The following is a 22,109-nucleotide window of genomic DNA, read 5'->3' as shown; positions in this document are numbered from 1 at the left end:
TAACTGTGTGACAGTATCTGGCACAGCACTTGACGCCTCTTGACCCCGGCACCCGTCTTCAGAACTGACGTATCACCTTCACTGCATGGAGAAGATTTACGGATCTTGCACCTGCGGGCCTCAACATCAATGCATCATGCTGTTGCAACCAGGAAAGGTGCTTTGTTTACCTAGGCTTGTGGGTGTCCTGTAGCCTGCCGGTGCTCCATCGCAGTCGGTCCAAACTTTGACTTTGCCCCGGTTGAAAATATGGCAGACTGCGATGGAGTGCTATTCGGATGCACAAGGTGGATTCGGCCACATTTCGGCATATCTTCAAACTTAGAAGAAATTTTGAAGAAAAACGCCTGAGAAGAAAATTTCAATAGGGCAAGGCATCCAGCGGTGTCTGAGGAGGAGATGTCGTCATTGGGGAGCCACCGGATGAAGTTGGGGTGAAGATTTCTATGTTCGGATTTAGTTTCCTTTTTGGAAGTCGAAAATCCCCAGGAGGCTGAACACCCTTCTGAAGAGGAGCCACTGGACAACATTTGCTGCTGCGGAGAAGAACGTGGCAGGAGGTGGCACAAAGTCAGGCCGATGCACCTTGAGAGGAGTGGCGACCATGTAGGTCCCTGCCTCTTATCGGTTCTCAGAGCACTTTTGTTTTTCCAAGTATTAAGGTTTGGATTTTAGCTCTTTGGGTATCTTTAGTACCACCACCAACAGTCTAGGACTAGGTGGGCACTTCCTGGAGAGTAGGACTCACTTGAGGCAGGGTCCAGGTGCAGGGTTCAAGTTGTTTACGCTTTTTATATCCCTGTAACTCAGACAGGAGGCCAACCAACTAGCCCTTTGAATCACTATGATAGTCCTGGGATCAAGCAGGAGAGCTGTCCTCAACCAGCAGGGCAGTTCTCTGAGGGAACAAGGCAGGCTTCAAGCAGCAGGGCAGTGCACTGGTAGCAGCAGGGCAGTCCTTTGAAGTACAAAGCAGGCCTCCAGCAGCAGGGTAGTGCTCTGAAGTGCAAGGCAGTCTTCTGAGGGGCCTCCACAGATCTATGAGTGAACTGAAGAGTGGGTGTTGAGGGCCCTATTTTTATACCTGGTGCCAGTTTTGAAGTGGAAGAAACTTCAAGAGTTGTACCTCACAGTTGGTTCTGGAATCTCCTTCTTCCCTGCTCCAAAGGATCTGGGGTGACAAAAGGCTAGTGTCAGGTTCTTTGTGAGTGCACTGGAGTCAGCTTTTGAAATGTAAGTGAAGCAGGAAATAGATCTGACCCTCCCATCCTGGCAGGATGGCCCTCTCCCAGCTACACCTAGGTCCTATGGTTCAATGTCTGTGCTCAATATGCATTTCTGATGAGGAAGCAATTAACAGACCCAGGCAGCTGGAAACTCTCAGAAGGCCTCAGAATATTTAGGGCAGGAAAATGCCAACTTTCTGAAAGTGGTATTTTCAAAATTGTTATCTAAAATCTGACTTTTCCATTAAAGAAGGTTTTAAATTATAATTCATTTGAGTTCAAACATGTCATTTCTACCTCTTCCCAATCAAATCCGTATTAAATGTAATAAGGTAAACCAATGTTATTCTGTGAAAGAGGTAAACCTCACAGTAGTGAAAAACATTTTTGGGGAGTTTTTTTACTACTAAGACATGTAAAACATAAAAGTACATGTCCAACATTTTAAATACAGTGCACCCTGCCATGTGGGCTGTTTAGGGCCTACCCTGTGGGTGATGTGTACATATTAAAAAGATAGGTTTAGGGCTACCAAAAGGTTTATTTTGCCAAGTCTAATTGGCAGTTTAAAACTGCACACAAGCTGCAATGGCAGGTCGAAAACATGTTTTAAAGGGCTACCTAAATGCGTGGCTCAATAAGTGCTGCAGGCCTACTAATACCTATTAATTCACAGTCCCTGGGTACAAGTAGTACCACTTTACTAGGGACTTACAAGGAAATTAATTGTGCCAATTAGGTTAAAGCCAATTTTACCATGTTTAAAGGACAGAGAACAAGCACTTTACCACTAGTTAACAGTGGTAAAGTACAGAGCGTCCTAAAGCCAATAAAACAAAATTCCGAAAGCACGAGGGTTGAAGACAAAATGTTTGGGGGTGGCCAACAGAGCGTAAAGCAGATTCCCTTATTGTCTAGGAAAATCCATATCCGCAAAATAGATTCATAGATCTAGTTCAAGGAATTCAAAAATTAAACACGTTTTTGCAACAGATGAAGAAATGGATTGCATGGATAGAAAAAAAAATCATTAACCTACTATTTTCAGTCCTTTGTATAACATTAAATAATATATGAGTACTAAGCTTTAAAATAATGCAGAAGGAAATAAAAAGTAGAACAAGGCAAGAGCACATTTAACTGTAGTGGTAAAGTAAAGTAAATCCTAAAATAAGTAGAATCAGGAAATTTGGGACTGATTTGATAGTGGTGAATGGGTGATGGAGAAAAGTACAGAAAATCAATGTATCTATACTACATAAAAAGCCTGAAAGATATCTGGAGCATGACAGAGATTTTGGGATAAGACGTTTTGGAAATAAATCTTGTCCATAAGATCACATTACAAAAACAAGTTAGGTAAGGATAATGTAGTCTTCGTTAAAGAAATGGCAAATGAAAGTTGGCAGTAATTGGGATTGGAATTGAATAGCAGCAGCAATAATTTAAGAAATGCCAGCACAGAGGCTGTATGGTTTTTAATGAAGAATTGTTGAATAAATGACATGGAATATTGCAGGTGTGCACAGGCAATGGAGGAGTTTAGAGTAGGAATTAGCTAGTAATAGAATAGCAACAATAGATAGCCCTTCAGGTAACACTGGAAATGACATCAACTGAGTTTAATGACTATAAATCATACGAAATGAAACCATTAAAAGGAAAATAAGGCCGTCTCTCTGGGATGGGGATTGTGAATCCGATTTCTACTTCCCTCAATAGTGAAACAGAAAAAATATGTCTTAATAAAAGTAGATTTCTTATGATGATATTTTATCCGTTTAGCATGGCAGTTGATCAGGTAACTCACTTGAATCTTGCTAGCTTAGCTATGGTGAACATATACACCCCGCTGGGAATATAATTTGGTGATTATTTGAAATGTTTAGTGTAATTACTTGCAGGAATATCTAATATATCATACTATTTGGGGATTTTAAAGCAATGTTGCACCATGTGAACATTGATGAACCATTTTACAACATCATTGAGGAAAGTATGGGGATACTTGTTCAGATTTGTATAAAATGAAACCAAATAAAAGATGCAAATAATTAGATATCGTCCTCCAAGGATATAATTTGTCAGTAATTAATAGAAGATTCGCAAGTTGCCAATCAGCACATAATACATTTAGTAATGGTGGCTCTACTTCCCTGATTTAGTATGTGATAATGGGAGATGCAAGTGTAAAACAGAAAGCCAAAATATATTTAAATAAATTTAAATTAGATAAAAAGGAGAGATATTCTTCTATTAACGGATGTATATGAAAACATCAGAAAATAATCAGAGAAAGTAAATAAGAGGCATTGAAATATTCTGGGAAGATTTGATAGCTTCACTAAAGAACAAAAGGTTATAAACATTTGGGGACTGACTAAGAATTTCCTACATAATAGGAAAAGGTTTCTAGCCCTACCAGTGGCTTAGCGAGACTGGGCAAAATTGTGAACTATATAACAAATGTGTATACATTAAATTGTAACATATAGCAAGAAATCTAATTATGAGATGAAAGTTTGGTAAAAAGTGTTATGACTAAGAAAAGTGTGGTAGAAGTAGACCTTTCACAGGCTACACTTCTTCAGCCATCTGAAAAAAAATTTGAGGATCAAATACAATCCATCAACTCTGCAAGGGCTCAAGGACTAGACAGTAGTTCAGCTAATATAATGATGCTCCATCCAAAACCTTGGAAATCACTATAAACAATCTTTGACTGATGCAGTTGTGAAATATAATCTCATCCCTGATTCCTGGAGTGGGGGCATACAAATACTGATATATAAAAAAGGGATTGCACTCTTCCAAAAAACTACAGGATAATTGCCCAGGTAGACTTTTGAAGTAAAAGTTTAGCATCATATATCTTAAAGAGTTTGTAAAAAAAAAAAAGGGTAAAAACAGCAGGTAAATTGCCTACGATTATTAATTGAACTCAATGAGGACTCATGAACTAGGATTTAGCTGGGGAAGAAAGGTGCACTGACACAAAAATGCTGACACCAAACAAGCTTAGACAAGGTTGCATCTTAGCACCTTTATTTTTAGACATTTACATTTCTGGTGATCCAAAATCCCTATAATAAGCACAATGTTTCCAGGCAAAGGTGCGCCAAGAGAGTATCTAATGTCTATTTTTTGCAGACACAGTACCTTTTGATTTGACACCCTATTGATAACCAACATTATTTAAATAGGTTTGGCAAATATTGTAAGTGTAATTATTTAAAGAGCACTGAAGGTAAAACAAAGGTTATGGTATTCAGATGGAGGCAATCAAAACACAATGTTTCATGGACATTAGTTGACCGTCCACTGGATATAATAACTAGAGATTGTTATTCAGGAGTGATTTTTGCTTATAACTTATAATTTACTAATCTTGTTGATTGCATTATCCAGAAGGTTTACAGGCACCTAGGACAAAGTGAATGCTAGTATGGGTCATAAAACAATCCATGTGGTAAGGGAAAAAATTGAACTAAACATTGTGAGCTTTTACTTTATGGGTCTGAAGTTCTACAGTGTATATCAGGAAATATTGTCTAACAGTGGCACAAAATACCGCCTAAATTGTATTGAGGCTAGAGCTAGGCATTATGTGTAATACTTTTAAATATTATACCCTTAACATACAACATATTAGTACAGCAGGAGAGGGTACCATTTGCTCTACGGTGAAAACAAATCTAGGGGAGTGAATTTTAAAAGTAGCTGGTATTTAAATCTGAGGTCAATCCCTGCCTCTCCGATGCTAAATTTAAAAGAGGGCCCAATGCCTCTGGGAGGGAAGAAATACGGGTTTAACAAAATCAGGCCAAGTACTTGTCAAAGTAGTTCTGAATACCGACATACAGTTAACGTAGCCAATGTAGAACAGCCGATGTTGCCTAAACAATATATGATGGCTATCTAGCCAGGCGGATGATGAAATTAAGGATAAATCAATTACCGATTGGACAGGGTTGTACTGGCTGTACTGGGCATCAGGCATTTTCCCAGGAGGATGGAAGGGTGGGGGCGGATTTTGCAGCGGTGGGGGGCAGTTTTTCTTTACCGGGACGGGTTTTGCACCTATGCTGCAGTATTGGCCCCAGTAACAAAAGCAGAAAGCAAACGTTTCCAGCCTCCAGGGGCCAGGCAGTGTTTCCCCAGGGGCTGGTCCAAGAAAATTGCCTGGACAGCTTTGAGTTCCCAGTCTGGCCCTACATATGGGTGCCCTGTAAAAAAGAGTGTAATCAGGATCTAAAGTGTCCTTTATGTCAAACTGCTGCTCAAAGTTTAATACATGTTTTGTTATTTTTCGTTGGTCGAGCAACTTGTATAATATATAATGAAAGGTAAAGCTATTCACTTATGTTTTAAGCTGTGAATTTTTTTTGCTGCATTTGAGAAATGATGAAAAGGGTTCTTTTTAATAAAAATCATTTCATTGTAATTTTCTAGGCTTTTTTATATGTTTGTATTGCCCCTGTTATCAGAAATCAAACAAATAAATAAACCTGAAACTTGAAAACCCGAAAATACAACACCCAGGGATTTATTTGCATCAATTTTTGGTTGATTCATCCATCATCATGTAGTATACCACAGTTCATGGAGCACTTGTATAAATTCAAGTGCAAAATAATGCAATAAAAGCAATGAAGCCTTAGCTCATTTTATTAGCAAGATATTAATTACAAGTTTTCTATCATTCATGCTGTTTTTGCTACTTAATCTATTTGAGACACTCTAATGCAAAGCCAACTAAATATATTTTTTGTCTCAGGAGCTGGTGTTCGAGAAGATGTTTTCCTGATTTGGCAGGAGATGGAGGAGGCCAGAAACACTCTGATAAAAATTCAGGCTATTGCAATGCAATCATCATCGTATTCAACAATTGAAGGTACTGTAACTGTTTTATCTACTTTATCTATTTCGTTACTTGGTCTGCATTGCTTAGAATGAGTGTGGGTCATCGGTCGTTTAATCACTATAGGGTCATCTTGTATTTCGTTTTTTAACAGTAGTCTTAAGATGCAAAACATATGTGACTTATACAGCTGTTTTTCAAATTTTGGTAAAAATCACAGGTTGCCTTAAGTTTCACGGACCAGATTTTACCAGTAGGAACACTGCTGGCACATGTTGATTCTACACTTCTGATTTGGTTTAGCCATGCAGCAAATAAAGAACACGGGTGCGACAACAGAATCATAAGTTAGACATGTCCTCTACCTTTTCAAACGAAAGTCCTTCTAGGCGCCTCAAAGAGTTTGAGTTGGGATGGACAGTGATTTCATGATGCCACCAGCCTTATTAAAAAAGAGAAGACTGTGAAATCAACATTTAAAATGTGGAGGGGAAAAAAGAATATTTACTGAATCACTCTTCACCGTTTGGACAGTATCATAGTAATCTCCAGAAAGTTGGGCACAATTTTTAGTTTATACTTTTGCACGTCTAAGCACACAGTCAGTGGTTGACCATAATAGACAAAATGCAGTGTATTTGTAGCTGAGGTTTATCCCCATGGCCTTGATGGGACATAGATTACACTTATCTAGCTTATATTTGATCATGCTCTAAGGGCTCATATTCTTTATCATCAAGCACGTATATTGATTTAAGGTCTGGTATAAGTGACATAACTACAATCTTTGTCTTACCTCACGCTGCCCTACATTGTTCGTTAGTGGCACCCTTTCCCTAAACAATTGCACAATCAGCCCTGGAATCTAACAAGGTGCGATGTAATTTAAAGGAGTAAACCTTTGCAGCAATTCTTTTGCTCACCACATATTTGTAAAGAGGTGCTTTTACTGGTGGCAGCTAGTGCCTTTTACCTTTGCTGGTAGGTAAACTGACTTTTTGTTTTCTGCCATATTGACATTGGATCTTTGTGCACAACCTTTGCTTCGGATCCTTCCATTTTGTGAATGAGCTATCTGTGTTTGGCCCCTTTCTGTATGTGACTCAGGGACTTGTACAACTTTAGACTTTGGACTTTCCATTTTCAGACAGAGATTGAGAACAACACAAGGGTGTATGGAGGTTGATAAGGCAGCTCAAGAAAGTTTGCATTTATTAGAGCCTGCTTCTACAAGGTCTGGTCGTGGACGTGCTCCCTTCCTGCAGATGGGGGTGGTGTCTCTTGACAGAGGTAGCTATGGAAAGCAGCAGAGTAGCATTGTAGTTTGATGTCCTTGTCTGGAGTCTTTGGGATGATCAAAGCAGCAATGCGTGACGTGATCATGTTTGTGCTTCAAGATGGCACCTATTCAAGAGTGGCAGGCACTTTATCTCAGGCCAGGAGGAACTGGGTGCTTCTGGCACTGTTTAGCACAGTGATGTCACTAACCAGAATAGGAAAGGAAGAATCCCTGACTGATCCAAGGCCACCAGAGATTCAACACAAGACTTATCAAAAGCAGCCCCTCCCTGGCCCCACGTCACCGCCCGGTGGCACGCCCTATACGGGCCATGGCTGATCAAAAGTACCATATCCTTGGAATTCCACATTGATAAATGCCTCAGCTTCATAGCCCACATTTCAAAGAAGAAGCCTGTCTTCTGCAAATCCTACCATCCAAGGACTGGTCCGATCGCATCTCAGAAGAGGCATCATCCCTCATGCGAGTGTCTCCTGAAAGAGCATTTTCCATGCTGCATCTATATCATCAAAGGTCTAAAGAAACACAAAAAAATCACATACCCTCCTCTGAGAGGCCTCCATTGACTCCCCACAACCTACTCATATCACTTACAGAGTCTGTTGCATCATCTTCAGGTGGTAAACCCGTATGCCCAACATTCCTGGCAAGTAGGATCAAGACCCCTGTGTTACGAATCCATGCATTAAATAAAACCCAGCATCCACTAGGCATTTCTTTCAATGGAAGTGGCCCTGCTGTTCTTCAGCACTGGATTCGGTCCTCTAGGAGTTGTGAGAGATGGGAATTGTACACACCTGTGTCTAGTCTTATGCTGCCAATCATGTCAATCCACCCTGGGCATGCTGCTGTCCTGAAGCTGGTTATAAGCTGCCATTGCTTGAAGCTCCCTGCTTGTGCACTGAAGTTTTAACCTCTGTGTACTGGACGACATGTTACCTGTTTGTTTGTCGAGTTCCTGCCTTTCTTCAGCCGTTATACCCAACAGGAGCAGCCCTACTACCCAGAGCACAGGGCATTAGATAATAGCACAGCAACAATGGTTAGGAACCAATTCATTCACACCAACTCAAAATGAAAGGAGAAAAATTATTTACATATGGCTAATTGTGAATAGGCATTGAATGCACTATGTTTTCGTCATAATACAGCAGATGTTTTCCCTTTGTTGTCATTGTTCTGTTTACACTGTATATATATATATTATGTATGTCTTGTATGCGTAACAACGTAAACACAATTATTTGGTTTAGGTCTATATGTTTGTATGTTTTTTTTGTTTTTTTTTTTAAAACAATTTTTATTATTTTCTTTTAACACAGTACAGTACAGCAATTGTCGATCATTCAATCGTTGTTCAGCATATAACAAAGTCTGAAGCAGTGCAGCCCCCCACCTCCCGGCAATCCCCCCACACAGGCGCCCATCCCCAACTGTCACACCCCAAATGATTGTTTGTATGTTTTTTTAAATAATTTCTCAATATAGAAAATCATTTTTCTTACTGTATAGTAAGCTGCTGTTGGTACCTTTTATTATTTTTCTTCTTTCGTTTTGAGTTGGTGTGAATGAATTGATTCCCAAACCATTGTTGTTGTACCACTATACGTCAACCAGAGCCTGTGCTCTGTTCCTGTGCAGCCTCCTTCAGATTTCTCCCAGCCCAGCCCTGCATTGCTTTGCTTTTCTCCTTCTTGTCCCTTTTTTCCACAGTCATGTGCAGCCCCTGGGTTGCTTCCTTTCTAATTATCCCTAGTTGTTTTTTTCCTTCTGTTCCTCCTGTTATTTCTTTTTGCGTATTGTTTTGTTTGTCATAACTCTTGTAGTTTCTCCCCGGTCTCCAAGATTTTGTCCCTTGTTATGTTCCTTTTTCTAGTGTTTTTCTTTGCAGTCTCCAGTTCCCTTGAAGTTCCAGGGTCTTGTTGCAGTTCCTAGAATGCTTGTGCTTGACTAGCCCGTTTGTTCTCCATTTTGTCCTTGAATGCCATGATCCTGACTATTTGCTACAGCTTTTAGGTCCTAGCGCTTGCTCCATATTCTCCTCTTGCATCTGGTAAGTGTGATATTTTGTCCTCACCGGTGTGTAAGGCTAGTCCTTTGTGCAGGGGTTGGCTCCAGGTTTTCAGGAGGCAATTCCAGCCCCATCCTTTGCCTTGTGTTATATATTGTCCTAAGAACAATCTGCAAAGAGACATTGACCTTCTTTGTTGTTCTGGGAAGTTCCGAGTCTTACCTGTGTACATCCCTAGTGGTAACCCAATGTATTTGCATTCCTTCTCAATCCTGTTCCTGTGCTTTACCTTGTACAGATGTCCTATCTGTCCTTGGGAATGGTGCGGCCACCACATCTTTGTGAGCATTGAGTCTCCCTTTGACCCATTTAGCATTTTACTCGAAAGGCTTTTACACCGCATCAATAAGTGAAATGTGCAGAGAAGGACCTTATTATAAGAAGTGGTAAACTTGTTGGTGCAGCTTGATACTGCATGTATGTGTGCTTGTGTTATGAATAGGACTGACATGGATAGTGTAGTGTGTTATTACATTTTAAACATGCCTCTACTGGCTGTGTCCTAGGGCGAAATGGAATGGCAGATAGCAGGTAGGCAAGGTGAAAGTCCCCACTGACTTGTGCCATTAAGGTGAGGGAAATGATAGCACCTGTGAAGTATAAGGGATCGCCTGGATAACCCCTTTAGCATCTGCATATTAACCGATCGACTGTTTATAAAGCTCCCTCTGGGATAAATGTTAATACATTATTTTATCATAATAACACTCTTGTGACTATTGGTACCATTATACTACTTACAACCAATTATTAATGAATATTTGCTATACAAAAAATTCTAACATTTTGCATCCCTTAAATGTATTAGTTTCAAAACATATTATTATCAAAAAGATTTATAAGTTTCATTGCTCATAGGCATTAAAATATGAACACAGCAAGGCAGAAGCATATTATTGTACAGTTTTTTTTTAAGGTGTAACACTCCAATTTGCATGTCAAATTTAACACCAAGAGGAAGATGCCCTTTCAGGTAAACCATTACATTGTTTCTGAATATAAATCCTTATCACAAAAAGAGTCCATTTGTTATTCATGAACTCCTCGTATTTCGGCCTCACATAGTTAACCTCTTCCTCAGGACACTGACAAAGGCAAAACGTTTTAATTTACAAGGTCTTCCAGAGGCGGCCTAACCTTTAACAGGGTCTATATTGTTTTTGCCGGACTTGGCCACCAAGCAAAAGGCCCGATCATAAGTCATGTGTCACAATAAGTATGTCTCTCATGCCTCTGTGGCGTAGTCGATAAGTAAGACGAACGTGTTCGCATTCACCTATTCCCTGTGTTTAGAAATCCAATATGGCTGCGGCCCAACATTCAACAGAGCCTATTTTCTAGGGTAGCTGAATCCCCCCCAAAAATGTATATTGGTCATCTCTAGTGGGGGAAAAGTTATCCATTGCTGCCGTAGTGTACTGCATCAATTGAGCAAGCGGGAAAAAAGTAACTGTCAAGTTTTGTGTGTTTTCACTTAGACTAATAGATAAAGTCCACTGCAAGCAACAATGGCTCAGCTTCCTAGCTTCATTGACCCAATAACTGTCACACAGAGAATGCACAGACATGAGAGGAACCATTACCTGTAAGACCAGTTCCCCACCATGTGAATCATCACTAAATCCACAAATGCTAAACACATCCACGCCTATTGTTAGTGCTGTGTTTGTGGTGTGCAATTTAGGAATCTTTTGAAGTATTATTATTAGTATAACTGGTCATTATTATTATTATTATACTTAAGAACTGTCACAGTAAATGAGTACTGGTGTATACAATAATATTGATATTAATTGTGCATTAACCATAGATGGTTTAGCACGAGTATGTGAGCATCTTTTTAAACAGTTATGACTGAGTCTTGGTTTTAGAATTGTCTTTTATGTTTCACAGTCAAGAACGAGAATCCATTGGGTCAGGCCAAGTCAGACGATTATGTGAGCTCAAGGGAATGGCTTCAGAAGTACAGCCTGAAGGTCCAGAAGCTGACCATTTACGATGCTCTTGCTGACTGTGCCTTTCGACACAGTGATGGTGTTGTGGACATTCAGACACGGCCGGAGGACGAATCGCTGCAGACAGATGCAGTAAGTGCCACAAGGGAGCATGTTGCTGGTAGCACCATATCACCAAACCTTCAGACCAAACTCTTCAGACATTTCTGCAAAAGGGCATTCATTCCTGAGCACGCTGTAGTAGGAGCGGCATTTCAAAGTACTTTCTATGGAAAAGGGCAGACAGACATATAAAGTGGCATAAGGAGCTTGAACTAATATGCACCTCATAAAGGAACTCAAGACTGTTTGGACTTGACTTCAACTGAAATTGGAACAAAAACATTGTATAACTCATCCTCAGTATTTTGTTTGGCAATTCATACTTGATTCCCATAAACTGTGGTTTACACTGGTCTAAGTCCCACAAACTCCACTTGACTTCTTATTGCAGACACAGAAGATATTAACATAATCAATGGCACATTAGTTAACACTTGTCGAGTGGTGATTAACTAGTTCATTCTCTATAAAGAGATCTTCCTACCCATTCCCTACATAGCTCTTCCCATTAAAGAAGCTTACTTAATTCACAACTAGAAACTGTACTATAAACGACATTGTCATCTACAGCTTTGCTCTGGCAGCTGCTGTTGTGTAGTTTAACAGTCCTCCTCTTCCTTATACCAGAAAGGGGCTGCACCTGCACTATGTACTTTACACTATTCATATTCTCCCTAATTTCATTATTAAAGGTCCCAAATATAATCAGTTTGTGAGTTGACCTCAAGCCTCCATCAGATTGTATTACACTTATTCTTAGTATTAGGCTATCAAGTAAAGGCCTTCCAGCACTTTGTGCAAGCCCCAGGGATGTCATTGGTACATTTGCCTAGGGTGGCATTGCCTAACATCTTTGGCATTATAAATTATGAGATTTTTGACTTGTTCTTCAAAACTTGACATTGTCGAACACCTAGGGCCTGATTACGAGTTTTGGCAGTGCAGGAGCGGGTGGCACGCCACGACCCGCTGCTGCCTACCTGCCAGATTACAAGTTTTTGTGGTCTGGCGGGCAGGCGACTGCCAGTCCCATGGCGTGCTGTTTAAAAGACTCCGTGTGAGCCTGAAGGAGACCGCCAATGCACGTTCCTTCCCAGGAAGAAATGCACCATGTTGTGCATTTCTTCCTGTGCAGGAGCTAGGGATACAGAATGCCCCCCCTGCATGCACCCCTATGCACAGGGACATGAGGGGCCCCCTTTGTTTCAGGACCACCAGCCTTTTCATGGAAGAAAGACCTCCATGACGCCGCTGGCAGTCCTGAAACTTGTAATATGCATTGTGATGCCGCTGTAGCACCACCAGCATATTACGGAGGCCCTTACTGCCCCACTACCACCAGGAAGCGGTTCCCTGGTGGCTGTGACGGTGCTATGGTGGTCTGACCACCCAACTTGTAATGGGGCGGTTGGACCGCAGGTGCGGCTGTGGCTGTACTGCTACCGCTGCACCCCCGCCAGAATCGTAATCAGGCCCTTATTGTTCTTCTCATATTAATTGAATAGTTGCTCACACACTTTGCCTCTAACTTTGCTCATACCTGTTATTGGTCGGTTTTCATCACAGGTCATACATTTACTATCACTCTTCTCTGTGTTTTCTGCTTCCTATCCTCTTCCTTGTGTCACTCTCACTCAACCTCAAGATGTTGCTAGCCGACTTACTCACACACAGGTGTGTTACAAAACAACATTGTAATAACATACTATTTTGACAAACAACGTACACAATTTGCACCTTGGTACAATTTGCTTTAACCCTACCACCTTTTTGCCAAAGCTGAAACTTCTTTACCAGTTTCAGTACTTGGACGAATGTTTGACTATGTAACATACCCATGAGGGTGCAGGATGGCGAGGGGGCGTGTTTGTTCAAAAATCGTTAATAACGTCAAAGACATATGCAGAATTAGGAAGAGAAAAGTCAAGCTAAAATTAGATTGGTTGTTTGACCTTAATGACATGGTTGTAATAGAGGATCTTGCCACGTAGAAAAAATAAAACGTACAAGCTTGATGGGCGTTGAAATGTTATCTACATAGTCAAGTAATTGTGGTATAAAGTTTCAATCATTCTCTACAAGGCACCACAGATATATTGTTAGGTGGGATTTTTGTCACTTGGCTCTAATGCCTCGTTATATATTTTCATGTTCACTTAAATAAGTATAGGTGTATCATAATCTTTCAGTGCTGGTTGTGGTGCTAAGTATTTGCCAAATTAATTAAGGCCCTGATTTCGATGTCCACGTCCGCTGACAACATTGCGGAACGGGAACCGACCGACCTCAGGTTGGCGGTACCGACCACATCATTTGGATGCGACCACACACCGTGCGGTTGGAAACATCCAGTTTTCTATGGGAGCCCGCAGCATAAGCTCCCATAGAAAAATTGATGTTTCCAAACATCCCTGCACCATGTGGCAGGCACCTCACGGTGCAGGGATATTTAGGGGGTCCTTATGGCCAAATGCAAAGGGCCAGGAGGGATGGGTCCCCCAAAGTAAATTTGTGGGATAGGCTGACATGGATTGGCTGTCGGAAGCCGACATCTTAATGCCACGGCAGAAACGCCGTCCTTAAGGGATTATGAGGCCTTTCTGACCGGCCGCGTCAGATTCCCGGGCCGGTTTAAACTCCGACCGCCGTCATCATAATACCGCGGTCGGACTTTAAACCTACAATGTCAGTCGGAAAGCCTCCGTCAGAGGATTTCCGACCGACATTGTAGTTAGGCCCTAAGTGTTATTGACAGTATGCTGAGTATTTAAATTTAAAAGTGTCTCTTTGTAAACATTTGTGAGTTAATAATTAAAACAAACTATATGAACCATAATTACTCAGAAGTACCACAAGCACAGGCAAATAAAATGTTGTCAATAATTTTGAATGGTAATAGCTGCCGCATCTACTCTCAGTGAAATGATGCATTTCTGCCTAAATTATAAATATTACGCAAAACTTTGTAGACTATGATGTTGCAGTGCAGAGAATCCCCAATATCACCTACATCAGCATGATTATTTCCCTTTACAGGACAAGAGGAGGAAGTTTGTCAATGCCAAGTACTGCGACCGATTTGTGCACGCTCGATGGAAAGATGGGTCAGTGGTGCATGTGTATGTCACAAGCGAAAAGTGCAAATGGTATGAAGAAAGAATGAAAACTGCTCTTGAGCAACTGGATAGAAGGTGAGTTTCTTGGCTTTAGCCCGAAAAGTAAAATCTGCGGTCTAGGAAATGTTTCAAATAGAGCATTTTGTGACAAATCATGGCTCTGTTTTTCCATTTATATACATTTTTTGCTTCACCGGTAATCAATTACAAATCATTAGGCATCCTAAGTTGTATGTCTGTCGGGATTCATAGAAACTCACTGTTTCAGCAAAGGGAAATTTCACATTTGGGCAGATGCTGAAGTGGTCCGTCAACCGGTTTTGTGTAGGTGGAAAGATTTTTCAATGAAGGTAAAATAGTGAAATAATGTATTCAGTTTACACAAGTGAATATAATATCAAAACATAAATACACTATTGGTGCTCCCAGTATTTCATTTTTGCTGACTTTTACTTATAAATGCAGACAAAAACATTTTTATTCCTTGTCAGTCTTTTTTTGCAGTTTTATATAGTACGAACTCGACCCAAGGGTATTTGAGCGCTTTAGATGAACACAGGGTACTATACACATGGTCGCATAAATATTTTTTATTTCAGGATGGGCGATTTAGTGATTTGCCCAGAATCACTGGATGGTGAGCGCCGGTGAGACTATAACCAGGTCTGAACTTGGCAGCTTTGGCCCTATCCCCGCATCCTTTAAAACGGGAAAAACTGAAATTAGGTGTTATTTGACTACCTCTCCATGCTCTCAGTTTTCACTGCTTGGCCAGTAGCCGTGCATGTTAGCATATAGAGCTGAGAATCAAGCAGGATGACATTTCTTGTTGAAGCTTTAATAGCTGCAGATAAGTACATATGCATTATTAGATATTACAATACTAATGTTTTCAGGTGATTGTACTATCTGATAAAGACTACTAGCTGCAGATTCCTTAATGTAGAATTATCCCCAGGCGTGAGACTGGACCCGGAAAACTTTCTTGCCAAGCATCTCTGCGTGCCGGGGGGCGGTACCACGTGACTCTGCCCCAACGTCCTCCACGGGCGTGACGTCAGCGAGGTAACATAAGCCCCACCCCGGCACGCTGACTTCAGTTTTCTTCTTTTCTGCATGCAACGCGGATCCGGATCGTGTTCCTTTTTCCGCTTTTCCGCGTTTTTCTTGAGAACAGTGTGTGAATGTGTTCGGGATTTAAGACGTGCTCGTCTTGCGCGCGCCAGATGTCGGCGACGGATTCTCACCCCATCTGCATGTGGTATTTGGGGGAGCACCACGACTCCACGGACTGCGAGGCGTGTCAACAAATGAAGCCGAAGTCCCGGCGGGAGCGCCGGATGAAACTCCTTTCGGCGCGCATGTCCCGGTTGGCGTCGTCGCCATGCCCGTCCCCCGCGGAAGGCTTCAAGACCCACCTCTTCCGTCTCCGACATCGTCCCTCTCCCAGGCCGCAAAGGTATCGCTCACCTGTTGGTAAGTGTCGCAGTTTGTGCCCGAGGCCCGGCCCCCGGCCTGTTGGTGGTGCGGGTTCTCCGCAGGTGGTGCGGCCCACGTGTCGTCACCCTATCCACCGTTCCCCGGCGCGGTGGCGACTAGAGCCCAGATGGAGGCCGGAGGCCTATGCAGCGTCCTAGCAGGCCTCTTTGGCTCTTCCCTCTTCTCCTTCTCTTCCTGGAACGTCTGCGGATCCCTTGCCGCGTGCGGGGACTTCTGCGGCATCACCGGCGACTCCGGCGCTGACAGGTTCAGCTCCAGGTTCTGAAGTGGTGGTGTCGTCGGGGTGCGGCCCTTTGGGCTTCCCTCCTTCGGACCACAGCGCCTCTGCCTCGCCGCAAACCCCCGTGGGGGTCCCTGTGGTGTCGCGGGAGGTTGCCTGGGCTCAGGGCATGTCCTCGAGTCCCCCTCGGTCCTCTGGGCAGGCGGCGGCCTTGTCTGAGGCCGAGGTGACGCCGCTCAGGCACCGGTGGCTGCTGGCCCTGGCGGCACCGCAGGGGCTGGCTAGGGGTCGGGGCGTGTCCCCGGGCACCCCTCGTCCTTCCATGCCGGCGGCAGCCGCGTCGGAGGTCGAGTCGATGCCTTTTCGGTGCCGTTCTTTAGCCGCCCCGGCTCCGACCCAGCCTCGGTCTCCTGCGCTGCGCGTTGTGGTGGAGGTCGTTCCGGCGTCCCCTTTGGCGCCGGTCGACGTTGACCTGACGCCGGTCGCAGACTGTATGGTGCCGAGCCGGCGTTGGGTCGTTGATTCATCTTCGGACGCCCCCAGAGGTTCGACGGTTGTTGGTTTCACCTTCTCCGGAGACGGGTCGCCGCGTCGTGGCTTTTACCCCGGCGTCCTCTAAGGACGGCTCTTCGCCGTCGCCGCGCTCGCTGTCTTCGCCGGAGGCACCTCAGGTTCCCCATTCATTCATCCACACTCCCCCTTTCCGGGCTTGGCCTTTCCTTCCTCCGGTTGGACTGGGGGACGGCCGTCGCCCACAGAGGAACTGCTTTCCCCGCCACGGGGCCCTACGGAGGCGAGTGCTGCCTTCGTTCGGGCTGTTTCCACGACTGCGGAAATCTTGCGCATCGGCTATCCAGCTGCCCATTTCCCCACGGATCATCTGCTGGAGGTCCTCCATCAGGGTTCTGGTGGTCGGGAGCTGCTTCTTCCCTTCGAGGCTTCGCTCCACACTTCTCTTTTGGGGGCTTGGGGGCAGCCCACCACGGGGGACCCAGTGCCCCAGCCACTTCTGCACCGCCACCATCCTGCGCTGCATGATCCTGTCAGTCTTTCCCTCCACCCCTCTACCAGGGGCCCTCTTTTACAGACTGCCTTTGCGGGCCCTTAACACTCTTTGTGTATTTGCTAGGGCCACTTCTTGCTTGTGGGATTCGGCGGAGTCCCTTATGTCTGCCGCTTCTCAGGAGGGTGCCTGTGTTGATCTGAGGCACCATGTTGGATGGCCGGGAGCTGGCGGCATTTATTCTTCGCTCTGCTCTGGACATTTCGGAGGTACTTGGTCGTACCATGGCTTCTTCAGTGGCCCTTCGTCAACATGCCTGGCTACAGGATAGTGTGTTCCCTGAGAACGTTAGAGAACGTCTGGTTGACCTTCACTTTGATGGTGCTCTTTTGTTCCACGCCCCTGCGGATTCTGCCATTCAGAGGTTTCTTGCAGGGCTTCGTCATCCTCCTCCTCCTCCTCCCCCTCAGTGACCTGTAAGTCGGTCTGTGTTTTGGGAGGTGTTCTTCCGTTGTTTTCCTGGGGCCTTGTAACGTGTAGCCCTGGTTGTGTGTTCTGTGTGGTTGATGTGCCTTCAGGTCCTTTTGTTGGGACTTTGGTGCTGTTGGCTGCTGGTCCGGCCCTTTTTTGACTTGTGGTTTTGGCTGTTGGTAAGCCGTGTAGGCCCTGAGATTAAGCCTTCTGTGTATTCTTTATTGGCTGATTGGCAAGCCGTCTGCAATTTTCTCCTCAGGTCTTTCTGTTTGTCCTCTGCTGTGGAAATTGTTTCCTAAGAGGGTTCCCATGTTCTTGGGACGTAACATGCCCTATGTGGGGTAATGGTAGCTATTACATAGCTCGATCATGTGCTGGGGAGGTGTGGTCGCCCTTCGGGCTTCTGCTCTCCGTGGCATCACGGTATATCGCAGGTGCGATCTTCTTTTTTTTTATTATTTTTTTTTTTATTGAGAGTTCAAATATGACAATACAATAAAGAACACAGATAGAATTCAATTAATACAGTATGAGAATGAAAGTATTAAAAACAATCATGCAGATTGTCATTATAACAATAAAATTATAAAGTGCAAGGTTATTTAAAAGCAAACAAACAAGCAATCAAATGTCATTGAAATACAAAGAATTTGAATATATGGCATTTAAATACAATGAGCGTCTTCTCAATTAATATACCAGAATTTATAAAGTGCAACGTGCAACATCGAGACAATCGTAGTGGACTAGTAGACAAAATAGATGTTCTCGGAAAGGTATAAATCTGATTAGATAATAACCGGACAGATTTAAAGATCAAACACACTCCAATATTTATCATAGAGCCCCTAATCTGAGAGCATATTTTCTTTCCCTACCCTGGATTAGAAGTAGTTTTGTCTTCCATGCCTGAAAGGATGGAACAAGATCTGTTTTCCAGGACTGTAAAATGAGGGATTTAGCTATTAAAGAAGCTATAAAAAGGGACTCATCATGTTGGGTGTGGATAGGAGAACAACCTAGGAGGGGAATTAAATCATCAAATACAATATTAGTTTTAAGAACAATTGAAAGATATTTTTCTATTTCCTTCCATAAAGCCTGGATTTTTGGACACTCCCGGACAATGTTTTTCCAAGTGCCTTTTCCATCACAACGGAAGCATTTGTCGGCTACTTGCGGGAAGATTTTGTGTAGAAAGGACGGAGTTCTATATAATAACCATTTGTTGTAAAATTGCATTCGTTTAAAATTTGCTCCACGAAAGACGGTTATATTGAATTTATTTATTTTGTCCCATACCTGTTGATTAAATGTAATATCGTCCCTCTTCTCCCATCTTTCAGTAATCTTGCTATAGAGGTCATGGTCCTTGCTTTCTTTTAATATTTTAATCCAGATACTCATTTTCTTTTGTATTTGTTATTAAGAATAGTCAAAATATTTTCTTTATTGAATAAATTTCCTATATTGAGTTCTCTGAGTTTTGGATTTATCCTTATAAAGGACCAGTTAAGTATTAAGTGCGAATGGATTAACTGGCTGTGGATTTCGTCCCAAGATTTCCATCTATTTCCCAGCAGGAAGTCTTCAATTTTCTCAAAGCCATTCTCCTTCCAAAGAGTTAATATATTTTGGTCCATACAACAAGCATCTCTCAAACTAAATTTTTTTTAATTCGTCTTATTACTCAAAACCGATAGGTCATAAAATTAAAAAAAACTGAGTTTTCGCCTTGAAAATCCACTGGAGGGATTTATATCGTACTTTTTTTTGATCTTTCGTGGTTCTGACCGGGTCATAGATTTTCAATTCCAGCAACATCCTTTTCATAAAGAAATTATCTATCTCTTGAGAGTCTAGAAAAAGAAACCTGTGACTATAATGTGCAAAAGACGCAAAATAATACTCTTTAATATTTGGGAGGGACAACCCTCCTTGGGCAGATGATAAATATAAAGTGCTCAGTGCTAGTCTGGGAGACTATTTTGCCCATAAGAAAGAGGAGATCAGGGTTTCTATTTTTTTAAAATAAGAGGTCTGGATTGCACAGGGAATTGCGCTAAAAAGGAAATTGAAAAGGGGTAAGACCGACATTCGATTTAGCGATGCCCGCCCCATAAGAGACAGGGGTAATAAATTCCACCGATCTAAAAGAGAGCCCACTTTTTTTGATAAAGGTAAAAAATTAAGTGAGAAGAGATCATCTGGGCTATCAGATATAAGTAATCCAAGATATCTCTTTGGATCCGTATTGTATATCCGTCTAAATTCTGGAGCTAAAGTGTCTATAGTGCAGTTAAGTAGAATAATTTCCGTTTTGTTTACATTAATTTTATAACCCCCAAGCCTTTGAAAGTGAGAGAAATTTTTTTAAATCTTCAATTGACTTGAGGGTTTAGAGTCTATGAAAAGGGCAATGTCGTCCGCATATAATTTTATGTTTGTCATTCCTAATATTGGGGCAGTGTCAGCTTTGATATTCCTAATGGCGATCGCTAGAGGTTCAATAAATAACGCGAATAAAATTGGCGACAAGGGGCATCCTTGTCGCGTGCCTCTAGTAACCTCACAGGACCCAATGTTAGTGTTATTGATAATAATTTGTGCCCTAGAATTCATATACAATTGACGTAAAAGAGAAATAAAAACATTCGGGAAATTAAAACTGCGTAGAATTGCAAACATGCAATCCCAAGACACTAGATCGAAGGCTTTCTCCGCATCTAAAAGCCAAATTTGAGCCTTTACCTTATTAGTTTTAAAATAATCTAGTGCCTCCAGTAAAAATGCAGTATTGGAATGGAGATGCCTGCCTGCAATAAAACCGCACTGATCATATGCTACCAGAGATCCTACTATTTTATTTAATCGATTTGCTAAAAGTTTTGTAAAGATTTTGTAATCGGTATTCAAAAGGCTAATCGGTCTATATGAGTTTATATTTTCCTTATCTTTTCCTTTTTTTAAAATACTGACCACCACTGCTGTATGAAAGGAGTCCGGCGGGGGGCTTCCTTGAAGTAAGTTATTCATTAATTTCAAAAGTTCCTTGCGTAATGTTCCCCTACATTTTTTATAAAGTTCGATGGGAAGGCCATCCTCGCCGTTGGCCTTGCCATTGGGGAAGGCCTCTATCACTGCATCTAATTCTAATAGTGAAAAATCCTGTGTAAGGTAGTTCTTACCCTCAGCATCTATTTTAGGTATTTCAAGTGGCTGTAGGGATTCCGTGATAGAGTCAGGTGTAGCGCCCTCAGTTGCTTGATATATCCCCTCATAATGGTTTAAAAATAACTTACCGATGGAAGTGGTGGTCTTAGCTCGTATTTTAGTGATAGGATTAACTAACTGATCTATTCTATTACGCACCTGCTTTTCTTTAGATTGCCAGGCCAGCAGCTTTCCTGTGTATTCACTCTCCTCATAAGTCTTTTGTGCTTGTGAATTACTATTTGTCTCACCTAAATCATAATAAAAATCCTTCATCCTGCGCTTCGCCTCATACAGTTTATGTCCAGAGATCGTAGATCTGACCCTGTAGTGCTCTAAGGTAGCCTGCGAGAGTTCAGTTTGGAGTTTGGATTTCTCCTCCCTTCTTGCCTTAAGCTTGGGAATTTCTTTAGATGTGATTATTCCACGTAAAGTGGCTTTAAATGCATCCCAGATTATGTTAAATGGGGCTGTACCTCTATTCTGTGTAAAAAATTGCTCTATCTTTTCATTAATTTCCATGCACCATTGTTGGTCAAGAAGGTTAATTTTATTAAAAAAACATCTACTTGTACATCTTGCTTTATGACTCCCCAAATTGACCTCCATGCAGAGAGCTGCATGGTCTGAAAAAGCGTTAGGTAAATAGGCGTAATTATAAAATTCTAGGACATGGGATGACAGAAAAAAATCCAACCGTGACGCAGAATTATATTTTGCTGAATGGCATGTATACTCGCGCTTGGTAGGATTTGAAATACGCCAATAATCAGTAACATCAAGGTTGGTTTTGCAACATTGGACAGCTAAGGCAACTTGAGGTTTGTTCTGTCGACGGTCTTTCTTGGAAGAATCCAACCGGGGATTTTGTAATAGATTAAAATCACCCCCCAAATTATCAGTCCAGGAAGGCCGGTTAATGCCTGCTTGACCTGTAAAATAGCTTGAGGGTCGTCCAAAATTGGTGCATAGATTGTGGCAAAAATAACATAAACGTTGTTTAATTTACCGTATGCAACTGCCCATCTCCCTCTAGGGTCTATGGACGACCCTTCGAGGATAAAACCT

At 42.3% G+C, this 22,109-nt stretch overlaps 1 protein-coding gene across 2 annotated transcripts in view; it reads left to right on the top strand.

The window, feature by feature from the left end:
* VWA3B (von Willebrand factor A domain containing 3B) overlaps positions 1-22,109 on the top strand; it is a 983,684-nt gene that overhangs the window by 236,861 nt on the left and 724,714 nt on the right. For both annotated transcript variants that reach the window (XM_085622889.1, XM_085622888.1), the window contains exons 9-11: positions 6,004-6,120; positions 11,352-11,545; positions 14,552-14,706. In XM_085622889.1, coding sequence (XP_085479015.1) covers positions 6,004-6,120; positions 11,352-11,545; positions 14,552-14,706 — 466 coding nt within the window. The remainder of the gene's footprint in view (positions 1-6,003; positions 6,121-11,351; positions 11,546-14,551; positions 14,707-22,109) is intronic.

This window comes from Triturus cristatus, chromosome 8 (assembly GCF_964204655.1).
Source record: "Triturus cristatus chromosome 8, aTriCri1.1, whole genome shotgun sequence".
Taxonomy (NCBI): Eukaryota; Metazoa; Chordata; class Amphibia; order Caudata; family Salamandridae; genus Triturus; species Triturus cristatus.
This window is presented reverse-complemented; position numbering and strand designations above follow the sequence as displayed.